This window comes from Pieris rapae, chromosome 9 (genome assembly GCF_905147795.1).
Source record: "Pieris rapae chromosome 9, ilPieRapa1.1, whole genome shotgun sequence".
NCBI classification, from domain to species: Eukaryota; Metazoa; Arthropoda; class Insecta; order Lepidoptera; family Pieridae; genus Pieris; species Pieris rapae.
Genome location: NC_059517.1, coordinates 1,844,770 through 1,857,740, shown reverse-complemented (window position 1 = coordinate 1,857,740; position 12,971 = coordinate 1,844,770). Strand labels below are relative to the sequence as shown.

Genomic DNA, 12,971 nt, shown 5'->3' with positions numbered 1-12,971 from the left:
ATTCCGACATCCCCTTTCAATTAACGCTCATCTAGAAGCAGGCATCATCTTCAGCTGCCCCTATCCATGTTCCCTTGACAGTATAATATGGTTAATTTAAGTGGCAGTTAAACAGGCATCTTCTAGACAAGCGTTTCCTTTCAATGGGGTATAAATCACTTAACATAGTGGGGTTGTGGCAAAACGTCTGTCCAGTTCTTTGTAAAAAAAACAATATGAAATTATTGAATAAATTTTGTCCATGTTGATTCAACACTCTGTTTTCTATACAAATCACCTAACCGTCAAACATCTTCTAAATATATTGTAAGAGGTAATCAATTAAACGCTGTTAACATTTAAAGAGCCACCCCTTGCCACCACCACACATTGATATTCATTTCTATTAAATTAAACTTTCTTCGTTTCACATATAGCCCTTATTGAAATACAGCCTTCACTACGAGTATTTCTGAATCCGTAGTAGAAGTGGGCAAAGTTTTAACGAGTTTTCGTATTTATAAGACTTCAAATATATAATATTGGATTAGGTTAATAACCTGCTATATATTATAGTATAGTAAAAAAATGTTTCACAACGTAACGCCTGATATAGTGTTGTTAAATAATATATCTACTTTGCTTAATATTTTAAATAAGGCGCATTCTTTTACATGTAATTCCTAAATTTATTTATTTGTAAGTTCTTGAACAATGTGTACCCATAAAATTATACAACAAAATATGATAATATATAATGATATCACAAAAATTAACATATATATTATATGAGAACATAAGTAAGCTAGCAAGGGAAAAAATAAACAAGCAACCACAAAATCATAACTAAAAAAGTAATAATAATAACTAATAATAAAAAATGTGTATGTTTATATACTACAAGTTTAATACGCTAATGTTTTGTAACATATTCATACGTACACATTTCATTCATGAATATTATTAGTTCTTAAAGACAGAATTTATATTAAATGATTTTATTTGGTCACCAATAGTCTGCGACATACAATACGCACTGAAAGTATGTAATGATTCAGAAACGAGACTGAAGTCTATAGGCAAATACAGAGAAGTGTTAAAATATTTATTCCTGCGGCTGGTAAATGGACTACCCCGTGAATTCTTAAACATATGTCGCGCTCCTAAAAAGACTACAGCTATTTTATTACTACAAACCATAGTTGAAAACCAATATAATAATTTACGATATTTATATTTCAGAGGAATTGCTAGGAATTAAAGCTGAAGCTGAGTTTCATCATTGGACTTATAGTTACTCATCATCAACAATAATGAACACTTCTTAAAAAAGTTTTTGCCGTGCACCACTACTCTGTGGAACCAGCTGCCCACTAAAACATTTGGGAACCAATGCGACTTAGGGTCCTTCAAGAAAAAAGCGTTCCAATTCTTAAAAGGGCGACATCGCTCTTGCGAGCTCTTTGACATTGAGTCTCCATGATCTCTTAACATCTGGTAAGGCTTCTGTTCTGTTACCCTCAGTACTATAAAAGTATATAATAAACGAATGCTAAACAAAATAACATGCCTTACAAAATGCCTATAAGAATGAACTTAAATAATTTAGGACTTTTTTCATTATTTTATGATAACTGTTAACGTGTTTTTTCATAGTTTAATAGTGTAGTTACTTAGCAACAGCATTTTTTTTGTATTACAGACCCGCAAAACTCCGTATATCAAAATCCAATAATTTTTTTACGGTAGTCCGACTTCGTCTCGTTTCAGAATGTCACCCTCAGTCTGCACGGAATATATACAAACATCTAACAAGATAAACGTCTTAAAACTTGCTGACGAAGTCACAGACGTTACCTAATAATTTAATAAAACCAGCCTCCATCACGTTTTATTCGCTTTTAAAACGTTGAAATATGCAAATCTCATTACTCCAAGAAGGCTGTGTCAACGCTCCAGGCTGAGGTCTCACAGGAAATCAGACCTTAACGAATATATTCAGTATTTGATTACAAAGCAATATCAATACAATTTTCGTTACAAATTAAAGTTTTCTATTGTATTTACAGGAAAAAATAAATGTTTTCCTCAAATTACCTCTCAAGAAAATAATTACATACTTATATTTTTTTTTTGTTATTTCTACTCTCAATTGAATATACATAAAAAGTATTTGTGACATACTACGAACAATAGAAATCGAATTGTTAATAGCATTATTGAAATTAAATATAATAATTAATTTTGATATTTCAATTAGAAATTTAATAAAAATAATCGTGAAAGTAACAGCTTAGCAAAACCTCACTTCAAAACATACAATACTATCTTAGCAACAGGAGATGAGTTTCTTGTTATTTCCTTTGATATACTGAGATACTAACATAAAAGTAACATATTGCCTAACTAAGTTAACTTAGTAAAGGGCTTACTCACGATCGTCTATTAAATTATATTTTTTATGAAATGGAGCGGGAGGCTAACCTGATGTTTAGTGATACCGCCGCCCATGGACACTTACATTACCAGAAGGCTAGCATTGCCAGCCTTTCAAGAATCGATATGCCCTCTTGTTGAAGAACCATAAGTCAGAACGGCTTTAGAAATACTTTAGTGGACAGCTGGCTCCACATAGCGGTGGTGCGCTGCAAAAACTGCCTTAAAAACCGCTCAATCGTGGAACCACGGACGTCGAGGTGATCCGGTTGATATTTTCTATTTTACCTTGACGTCTGCTAATGAAACTCAGCTGCAGGAATTAGACCGAACTCCTCTGAACGCTCTCAATGGTAAATGCTGTAGGTGATGCAGAGACAGCCCACATCTCTACGCAACGCCAAGGGGTAATGCCGCACGGAAAGTAACTAAGATTAGTAATCATATATCTCATGTAACTCAGTTACAAAATACTTAACTTTTATACCTTCCATATTTAGGCAACCAATCGTCTTTATTACATTAATGTATGGATATACTTAAAGACGTGAACAAAAACTTATTACACAGTACAAAATATACATAAAAATATTTCACCAAGCCATTTTATCTCGACCATGAAATGTTAAATAATAAACATTTCGTAATTCATTTGTACTCAAATTAAAGTTTCCGTAATAAGAGAAACCACATAAATTAATAACCGACGCCTGTTGAAATAAATTGCCTTTTGTGTTTGCTCTGTATTTTGTAGCAGGCGCGAGCTAATGAAGTATTCAGAACTGTGTTGCTTATCATTGTTTAATATTTACTGCCCAATTATACTTGGAGCTTTTGTGTTTTTAAAGCATCCATATTTATCAACTACATATAATGTAGAAATATGACAAAAGGCTTATCACCTACTTGAGAAAGGTGATCTATGAAAGAAAAATGAGTCAATACTGAGAAATAGCGACATTAGATTGGAGAAAATTTGCCCAAATGTAGAATCAATGTATTTTTTTTATAACTAAAACTTTCTTCTATCTCTTTCTCTCTATCCATGATAGCGTCAACACAATTTGTCAGAACGCGTGAGCACGTAATAAGGCTGTTATTAGACTGTATTTGCTAAGTCAACAACACAAAAACTTTAGCCGGTTAAAATGCGTTTCTATTACAACGTTTATTATATAACTACCATATAGTTAAATGATTTAGACTTGCTTCAGCAATATCTTTAGAATCATATTATTAATCAACCTCAAATATTTGACTTCTATAAGACCTAATTGCCTTTTAATTAACAATTACGGATTGACTTAAACCATGCAAAAAATAATTATATAAATGACTCATTGACAACGGATAACCTTAATTTGAGCCCTCGACACATATTTTGATTGTACAATCACGTGAAAATTTGTGTAAGCCCGCATTTTATTGAATAAATATTATTGTTTGAAATTTTCCATCATCACCTGGTCCTGCCTCAATGTTCAAATACAATAGATTGTAATAATAATTATAATTAATTTGGGCTAAGTTTAAATCAGAATCTTACCCCAATAGAAATGTAAAAGTTGACAGAAATATAAAGGAATTATTAGATTAGCTGAGTTATACTTAAATGCATTTTATAACTTTTTTCCGAGGATTTTATTTTTCTTGCTCGCTTAGGCATAAGTTAATAAATAATTTTATTTTCTTTTGCGAACGAGCGAACTGTGGAATCGACCCCCTGGGTCCATAAGAGATATGACCTTCAACTATTCGAAATTCAAGCGCACTCCTCCCTTAAACACCGCACACTCCCACTAAAAATGGGTGTCTATGGACTGCGATGACTGCCCTTTATGTGCGTCTCGCGTTTATTAAAAAATAAATACTAGTAATGAATGGAATGTAGGAACCTCATCAAAGATGTTAAGATTCTTATCCAAAACAAAGTATTCGAGAAAACGTAACAGAAACTATACATTGCGTAACTTCCAACTCCAATGGCCTGGAAAGCAAGGTCGGGACCCGACTCATTGTATTTTAACAGTAACGTTCTCATTAGAATTAGTTAAGACAAAACACAGGAAGGAAACTGACACCAGCGTGAAAACTATCACGCCAACAAAGACAGCTTCGTTCCACCGAATTTAACATCACTATAAAACACCACTGCAATCTCTAAGTGACATTAGTCGTACTACGTCAATAACGACACCATCACTACAATGTCGCCAACAATTCTCACTATCACACTCATTTCGATTGTTGGATCGCTAGCCATCAAGTTAGAGCTGGCTGAGGAAAAAACTCCATACGATTATGTAAAGGATAGAATAGATTCAATGTTAGTGGACACGAGGAGTGGAATGCCGTTATCTAGTTCCTATGAGGTTGAAGAGACAGAAGATTATCCCGAGGAAATCAAGGGAGCGGCGTCAACTCTACATAACGCAGTGTCTGGTGTTGGATATGGCCAGGGCATTGGCCTAGGTGGTCTTGGAGGAATAGGATTAGGCCAGGGATTAGGAATAGGACTAGGTGGTCTTGGTGTTGGTGGCGTTGGTGGTTTAGGCATTGGAGGAATTGGAAACGGTATTGGTCTCGGTGGCGTTGGGGCCGGTATTGGTGCAGTTAACGGGATCGGAGGTGTAGGATTAGGCAACGGAGGAATTGGTGTAGCAAATGGGTTAGTTCAACCAGGGTTAGGAGGCGTTGGTGTCGGTGGTTTCGGAGTTGGGAATGGTCTTCTATATCATCCAGTGTTAGGAACACAAGTTCAAGGAGGTTATGTGGATAAAAACGCATATGATGCTGCTCAGAAAAAGGGAGCCGACCACAATGTTGAGAAGTTAGAAAAAAAAGAAGAAGAGGAAATCAAGCACGGTCAAGAAGGATTCCAACAAGGTGCTGCTGCTGCTAAGGCAGAAAAGGGAGAATCCAGCTTTTACAAAGACGAAGAAGCAAAAAAGAAAGCTGCCGGAGATGAGAAGTTTTACGAAGGTGGACAAAAAGTCAACAAACAAGGTCAGTAATTTAATAACTTCTTAATATTTAAATTATAGGAATCACAATGTGTGTATAGGTAACTTATTAAATATTGAATCAATTAATAGGCGCTAACGAGGAGCAAATAAAGAAGGCAAAGAGTCACAAGAAGGGCCATGTCAGTAAGGGTTTCAAGTCATCCAGCAGCAAGAATGAAGAAGAGAAGTCGGAAAGCTTCTATGACGAAGCTCACGATGAGGCCGACCACAAAATCGCTGGACAAAACGCGGGATCATTCGGAGAAAATGCGCAGCAAGGTTTCAAAGGCGCTCATGAGGAGAAGGTCCTCGATGCCAATTCCCAGGGCAAGGAAGGACACCATGTATCGGAAGAAAAAGTCGATGATGCCAAAGCAAACAAGGTGAGCACTTTAAAATAATATGTTATTTAAACCATTTTTCTGCGTATTCCAAACCGGTACATCAAATATTTGCCAACGATGAAAATGCTTGCGTGTATATGAAATATTTATTATAGCCCGTCTCGGCAGGTGCAAATGATAAATAGCTGTTATTTCTTGTAATGTATTATCTTTTGACGTGCCCTTAACCTCCTCTGTTTACGAAGGACGTCCACAAAAGTATTACGTTTTTTATTTATGCAGTGAAACTAACCGTTTAAATGTGGACCAATGCAAATAAAAAGAAATAGAAATAGCTTTTTGTATTTTATACACGCGACTGAACACTGTACCGTTTTATAATACTTGTTTGAAATGATATGCATTCATAGTTTTTGTTGGACGAAAGCGTTGAAAAATTCATTTTATATTCTGCTTTTTATTTGAAATTATCCTGTATTATTCATATAAACGATACATATGCTATTGTTGCTGAATTGAAATATATTAATAAAACCAGACGTGACAATAAATTTAAGTACGTAAAAAAATCTAAGTCATTAGTCACGTAACCTAATTGACGGGATAGGACAGACATCTAATGTACCTACTATAGTAATACCTCAAAAAACGCTATAGACCGGGTTCGCGTTATAGGAAATCCGGTTGTAGTAGTGTTCTCCTTAAACCCTTTTTTTAAGAATTCATAATCTAGAAACACGAATTCAATAAAGTTATTTAGTTTAATTTTAAACAATAATTGAAACAGGTACAGGTATGATAAACTAATTTTGTACCTGGCTCGTCATTAAATTTCAAGCAAAAAATAAATTACTTGAGAAATCTCCATGTTATAGGGGAGAAATACCGCGTTATATGCTAATTAAATGACGTTATACGAAACCTTGTTATAGGGGAGATGGTTTACAGTATTTTTATATATATGACGCATTTCTTGAATCTCTGAAAATTGAATGCATAACTTGGCTTTAAATATTACTATTTGGGAAATTTCGAATCTGTGCGGCTTATGGTAGATCAAGAAACTTTTATTATTAGTTCACTCCAATGAATGTTCTCACTTACATAATATAATTTCAGGGTGAATTTCTGCAAAAGGGCTATAAGGGCGGCGCAGAACTGTTGGAAAAGTTCAACAACCTAGGTGCACAAGCCGTCCATGGACACCAAGAGGCAAGTGGCGGATATCAGCAGAATAAGGGCATATTACCCATACATTAAAGAAACGACTTTTGAACCCCCGAAATATAAAAATAAATCGTAATTATTGAATGATTGATTTGTTTTATTCAACGACTAAAAATCAAATTTTTATGTGCAAATTGATTTCTAACTAGTTGTTGAACTACTTAGAGTAGTTCAAATCAAAAATCTTTTCAACATTGTTTTATAAATTAAATATTTTAAACTTAAAATAATAATACCAGTATAATAAATCAAAATTTTAATTACATGCAAATTAATCTAAACAAAACAAAACTAAAAATTGAAACGCCCATGTTTCTTAAACGCGCACTTGTTGCTAAAACCATTGCAGTATAAAACTCTTGGCGATTTAAGTCCAGACAAATATCCGGATTCATTGCTGGTCTGGCTTAAAATATCTCTGTAAATTAATACAATTACTGAAGTAAATAAAAGAAGAGCAATCAAGCCAACACAAAGCATTGAAGACAAAACAAATATAATTTAATTAGTCATTATTGATTATTTTAGTTGATTAATTCAAACAAGAAATTGTATATTATCGTTTCATGTATTATGATTTGAATTTCAAAACTTTTATCAATTGAATTAAAAGAGATACAAAGTGATGTTTAAATAGAAGATATCGCTTTATTTTTAAAATTATTAGAAATTTTAAATGAAACTTTAAACTAAAATATATATTAAAAAATATACCCTATATGTCGCTAGAGGCCATCCAAACAAAACGATAAAAACGTCTGTTTTTCCGCGATTGAAGTCAAATACATACTAAAGTATCGGGCAGAGCTTGTACTAATTGACCAAATTCCATCAAAATTAGTCTAGTAGTTTTAATATAGTTAAGAAATATAAACTTCGCAATGCCTTTAGTGCTAGTGCACAATACCGTTAAAGATGCTTTAAAAATTGGCTGTACCCGACCGACCCAGGAGTTGGAGGCGTGAACACCGTTGTCGATATTTTGTTTGAAGCACTGGAGCACTGGGAAAAAGATTGTTTAAATTAAAATGGATTCTTGTGTATACCATTTGTATTGAGTGAGCTATATATTAATAGCTGTGTAGCTATAAGTTATAATATATATAGTCCCGTGGTCCTACACAAGAACTTTTCAATTCGGACCGGTAGTTCTTGAGATCGTATAATAAAGAAATAATTTTTCAGATTTTGCTTCATTTATCGCTGTTTCGGTTAGATAAAGTAGCTTTACTTTGGTGAACGAAGTTTTCAATCAATTCAGTAGTTTATACATACTCACTTAAAGAATAAGTATCGTTATGTAGCAAGGAATTGCTGCAAGCATTAAAGGTACTCTTAAAGGTACTATTAAAGGTACTGCCACAGGGATTTCTTAAATTTCTTTTAATTTTTTATTATCCATTTTTATCTATGCATATTTGCATATGTGTTATATAAGTACTGTGTAAAAAAGTTTTTTATATCTCATATAGGAATAAAATTGGAAAAAATGATCAAAGAACAGATTTTGATATTTGAGGTATACAACCCCCGCTAATTTAATTTCGCTTTAATACGCTAACCCATAGACTTTTTGCTTTTCCGGAATAAAAACCAATTTCTAAAATTTTCCCAATTTACATCTCCATAAAAACCTCGAAGTGCAAAGAATAAATAAAAAAAAATGTTAGCCGTCTCGGGACGCCTGGCAGATGTGAAACATCGATATTATTTTTAAAAGTAATATGCAGAAAAGAACATACTGTGATAGGAAATAAATATGTTATAATGATAAAATAAAATATTACGATTTTTTTTCAGATAACGATGACTATTTGTTGAATAAACATTATATTCATTAAATATTTTTAATGTGAAATTTACTACTGCATTTAGACTGTATATCATATAGTGTGGCGACGCGTCGCCACGGCATGCGTCGCCACGCCAGAAATCGGTTTTACGTGCGGCTATAGATGTTTCACATCAAAAACTCGAATTGGTCCAGCTGTCTTCGAGTTCAGAGCTTCAAAACATTTTGCGATACGTTTTTATTGATTGAGTTGAGTCAGTATTATTTTATATTTGTAGGTTTAAATTCACTACCAGTTTCCAAAGAGGTGACGAGAAGAACCGGCGAATATTTCCGCTACATTTAATCGCGTATATTTACAAGCAATTTACCTGACTATTAATACTGAAGTTGCTTGAACGCTGTTTGCTTATCCGAGTAGGGGTCACCAAGTTCGACTGATACGGTTGCTATCACATAATAAAATTGTTTATATTCGATACGAATTTCAGGGAGTTACCCTGTTTGAGGAAAATATTGAGAAAAATAGTAATATAAATATCTTTTGTTTGCTAAATCGCACCGATTACGTCATATAATAAAACTAGCAGACTCGGCCAAGCGTTGCTGTGGCTAAGGGTTTTGTTATATTACATAGTAGTAAGCTATTCAAGGGAAGAACTGATGTGAAAGTTCAAAAAACAGCGCCACCTGTTAGAATTGTATCAAAAAATAAACAAATAATTTGCAATAAAATAAAATTACGACTATAATTAAAGATCTAAGCTATGCTATCTCTTAAGTTGGCCCAGACTGCTCACGGTGAGCCAATTTAATTCAAAATCGGTTAAGTAGTTTAGGAGTCTATCGCGGACATTGTGACAGGAGATTTATATTTATTAAGATAAGATTGCCAGGAACTAAAACTTTGGTCTAACCGAATTCGATTCAATTGAAGGATTTCTCAGAAGCCAAAATTAGATATTGAGTCTCAAAACCGTAAACTTAAAATTCTCAGTTACTATGACCACCGTCAAAACACAAACAATGTAAGATATAATAAAAATTCAGAGTAATAATGGAAATGTTAATGGGAATAATGAAATCGAATTATTTGTAATTTAAACATACGGGTAACGTTTATTATCAAAAACTTGACACAAAAAGAATAAAATACTTTTCCGTGTATAAATAGAAATCACTTACGCTATAAGGAGTACTCTTTGCGGGCCGTTTGTATGTAGGCGGTGTTTGAATAAAACCAGGGGATAAATTGCTAGGCGAAATAGGCACGTTGAATGGTGGCGTTTGTTCTATTAATAAAATTTAATAAATATGAATATTTATATAACTTGTATATAACAAACGAGAAGCTACAACTGAGAGATGAACGAGATGCTAAAAAACCTTAAAGATTAAAATTTTAGGAAAGATTGATATTTTTTTATATGTATAATGTATGAGGCTCACCTGATGTTAAGCGATACTCCCGCACATACACAATCACATTGACAGAAGGCTCGCAAGTCCGTTGCCGGCCTTTCAAGAATTGGTATTAATTTGAAATTTGGAATTGGTAAAATAGAATATATTTTGTATTTTGCCTTGACGTCCGATAATGAAACTTGAAAGGTATACCTTTATATATGTGCATAAATTGTCAATGAAATAGACGTAGAAATATCTCTTATGCCACATTAAACATAAAAAAATCTTGAAAATCAGACAGCAGGCAGACTATTTTCAAAAATCGATTCATTCCTGATGACTGAACCGATGCTATGACCTGAATATAATTTAACCTTTCCGAGAAATTATCTAAAGGCCAGTGATTGTGTTCTGTGCTGTTTTTCTATTTCTGTGGACCGTGACCTCACGTTTTTTATTCAGTTAAAAATAACACCATAAGATAATAAATTACTAATACATATTTCATTCTTTTAGAAAATTGAAAGGAGCATTAGACTGACTTTATCCTAAACATTTTCGTGCTTGACATTGTTTTGTTTTTATTTTAGTTGTTACTTATACTTTTACAAAAATCTTATTTGTGAAACAATTAAAGCGGACGTCTATACTTAATAAATAATCAATAATTTCTTCTTCTAAACTTAAATATTATTGTATTACTGAAGTATTGAATACCGTGTAGTTGGTTTGTTTCCGACAGGTTGCCTTATACATTGAACGAACATATACAGAAATGTATAACATTGTTTTTATTGAGTGTCGGGTAGATAAGAAAATTGGTATTCTGGATAGAGTTACACTTTATATTTGATTGTCAATGGGCGGTCGTATTCTCCCGTTCTATTAAAGGTTTTATAAAACTCACTTGATTGTCCATCAAGCTGACTTTGTAAATTCTTTATGATCCTTTGATACTCGCGCAACTGTTTGTGTTGTGTCTGACACACATCCGTCATACGCCGTAGCTCCGTTCTCGCCGCGCGGAATTTTTTAGTCTACCAAAGATATTTTTCACTTATATAATATACAAAAAATTACCCAAAGTATATAAGCACAGTAAAGTATCTAAATAAATAAATACATGAGTCTGGGATTCAGATTTCTGTATCTGTTTCATGATCTAATAGGCTGACTGACACACGCCGTCGACTTCATGGGTAGAAGGCAAGCCGGATTCCACACGATGTTTTCCGTAATCGTTCGAGCGAAGGTTAGACATGCTGATGGACAGAAAGTCCATTGGTGCACGACCGGGGATCGAACCTACGACTTAAGGAATGATAGTCGCACGCTGAAGCCACTAGGCTAACGCTGATCTTAGCAACAGTATCAGTGAGCAGTTATAATATCTATACCAGGGAAAACGCTTTGATTCGAATTTTTTTCGATTAAACGTTAATTACATAACATTTTTATTAAATTATCTGTTCTATAAAATACTGCTAATAAAATAGGTAGGTATAAACATATAATTTTTCATAGATTTATTTATTTAAGTCGATCAACAAACTGTGCCTGACAGCGCTATTTATTTTTAAAGAGAAAATTCAAATACCGTATACAAAGCCAGGTTTAATCAACCGTAGAAATAATGTGCCTTAAGAACATTATTTATTTAGGTTGTTAAAAAATAAGTCTAAACTTTGCTCGTACAGCTTAAACGAAAGTAATGCCCAAAAAGGTGCTTTAATTAGCTTAGTTAATTAAGGGTTCAATGGGATTCCCCAAAAGTCCAGGTAACGTCGCTTTGTAGCCATGAAAGATAAATAGCCTTTGACCCTAATTAGGAATGTTATCTCGGAGACGTACTTAATATATGCATAAAAACAACAATGACCGAGTAAATACGTATTTTTTACATATTTAACATTTTGATACCTATACGTATATAAGGTTTTTTTGAACCATTGTGCAGAGAGTCCAGAGAATCGATCCTGGATTATCGTATACAACAGTAGTATGCGTGTAAAAGAAAAAAGAACATAATTACTGATTGTAACAAATATGACAATAAGCGCCGTCTATGTTGCCGTTGAAATTGTATTACATCACAACTTTTCTTAATTATTTCTTCCGGGTCAGTAAAATAATCTTGAATATCTGGATTCATCTAAAATATTAAACATTTTTTAGAGATAAGGCCCGACCGCTTTCAAGTATTTAAACTTTTGTCATTTACATACTAATTATGTACTCACGTCGGGAACTAATTTCATCATAGAACATGGTGCTCTGCATACTAAACATGTACTTTCTTTTACGCCTGAAAATAATATATTTTCAATAACATTTATAATTATTATTTACAGATAACATTACTTTGTAACGTGGAGAATCAACTCTGTTATTACCACGGTATCAATGAAAATTATTGAAAGAAAGCATACCATTGTTCAAGCAGTTGTTGCAAAACATATGACCACATGATGTCAGGTGCAAAGTTACTCCAGGTTCTAATTGAGTAAAACAATTGTTACAATGTATCCAATCCATTTTTTTTCACAATATTTTAATAATATGAATTTTTTTATATTTACACAAATTAAAAACATTATTCATATTTTTTACGCATCATTATAACTTCGCGCCATTCTACTTGAAATAACATGGCGGCTGACCACAGATTAGAGTTACATTAAAATAATTAATGTTGACATTATGTCAAAATTTTTTAAAGAAAATTTTTTTTTATAAATAATAAATGTATTTTTAGATGTCAATTGTTATTTGATAATTAGG

General features: G+C 33.2%; 2 protein-coding genes across 3 annotated transcripts; one reads left to right on the top strand and one right to left on the bottom strand.

Moving 5' to 3' along the window:
• Positions 1-4,488: 4,488 nt before the first annotated feature.
• Positions 4,489-7,078, top strand: LOC111001951 (merozoite surface antigen 2-like). Its single transcript, XM_022272033.2, has 3 exons — positions 4,489-5,421; positions 5,511-5,803; positions 6,884-7,078. Exons 1-3 carry the CDS (start codon positions 4,623-4,625, stop codon positions 7,022-7,024), a joined length of 1,233 nt encoding a protein of 410 aa, XP_022127725.2. The 5' UTR covers positions 4,489-4,622; the 3' UTR covers positions 7,025-7,078.
• A 186-nt stretch (positions 7,079-7,264) lies between these two features.
• LOC111001952 (probable E3 SUMO-protein ligase RNF212) lies at positions 7,265-12,822 on the bottom strand. 2 transcript variants are annotated; one of them, XM_022272034.2, is made up of 8 exons: positions 12,620-12,822; positions 12,431-12,495; positions 12,223-12,342; positions 11,098-11,227; positions 9,969-10,075; positions 9,155-9,232; positions 7,929-7,993; positions 7,265-7,409 (listed from the first exon to the last, which is right to left on the bottom strand). In XM_022272034.2, exons 1-8 carry the CDS (start codon positions 12,723-12,725, stop codon positions 7,283-7,285), a joined length of 798 nt encoding a protein of 265 aa, XP_022127726.2. In that variant the 5' UTR covers positions 12,726-12,822; the 3' UTR covers positions 7,265-7,282. The 2 variants fall into 2 exon arrangements, with proteins under 2 accessions (XP_022127726.2, XP_045485504.1); XM_045629548.1 differs by having other exon boundaries at positions 7,303-7,409; positions 7,899-7,993.
• Between the last annotated feature and the right edge of the window lie 149 nt (positions 12,823-12,971).

Coding starts and splice junctions, on each gene's coding strand:
- LOC111001951 (XM_022272033.2), top strand. CDS start 4,623: ATGTCGCCAACAATTCTCACTATCACACTCATTTCGATTGTTGGATCG. Junction 5,422..5,510: donor ACAAAAAGTCAACAAACAAG/GTCAGTAATTTA, acceptor ATCAATTAATAG/GCGCTAACGAGGAGCAAATA. Junction 5,804..6,883: donor ATGATGCCAAAGCAAACAAG/GTGAGCACTTTA, acceptor ATATAATTTCAG/GGTGAATTTCTGCAAAAGGG.
- LOC111001952 (XM_022272034.2), bottom strand. CDS start 12,725: ATGGATTGGATACATTGTAACAATTGTTTTACTCAATTAGAACCTGGA. Junction 9,233..9,968: donor CAAAGAGTACTCCTTATAGC/GTAAGTGATTTC, acceptor ATTATGTGATAG/CAACCGTATCAGTCGAACTT. Junction 7,994..9,154: donor ACTTCAGTATTAATAGTCAG/GTAAATTGCTTG, acceptor TCTTTTTCCCAG/TGCTCCAGTGCTTCAAACAA.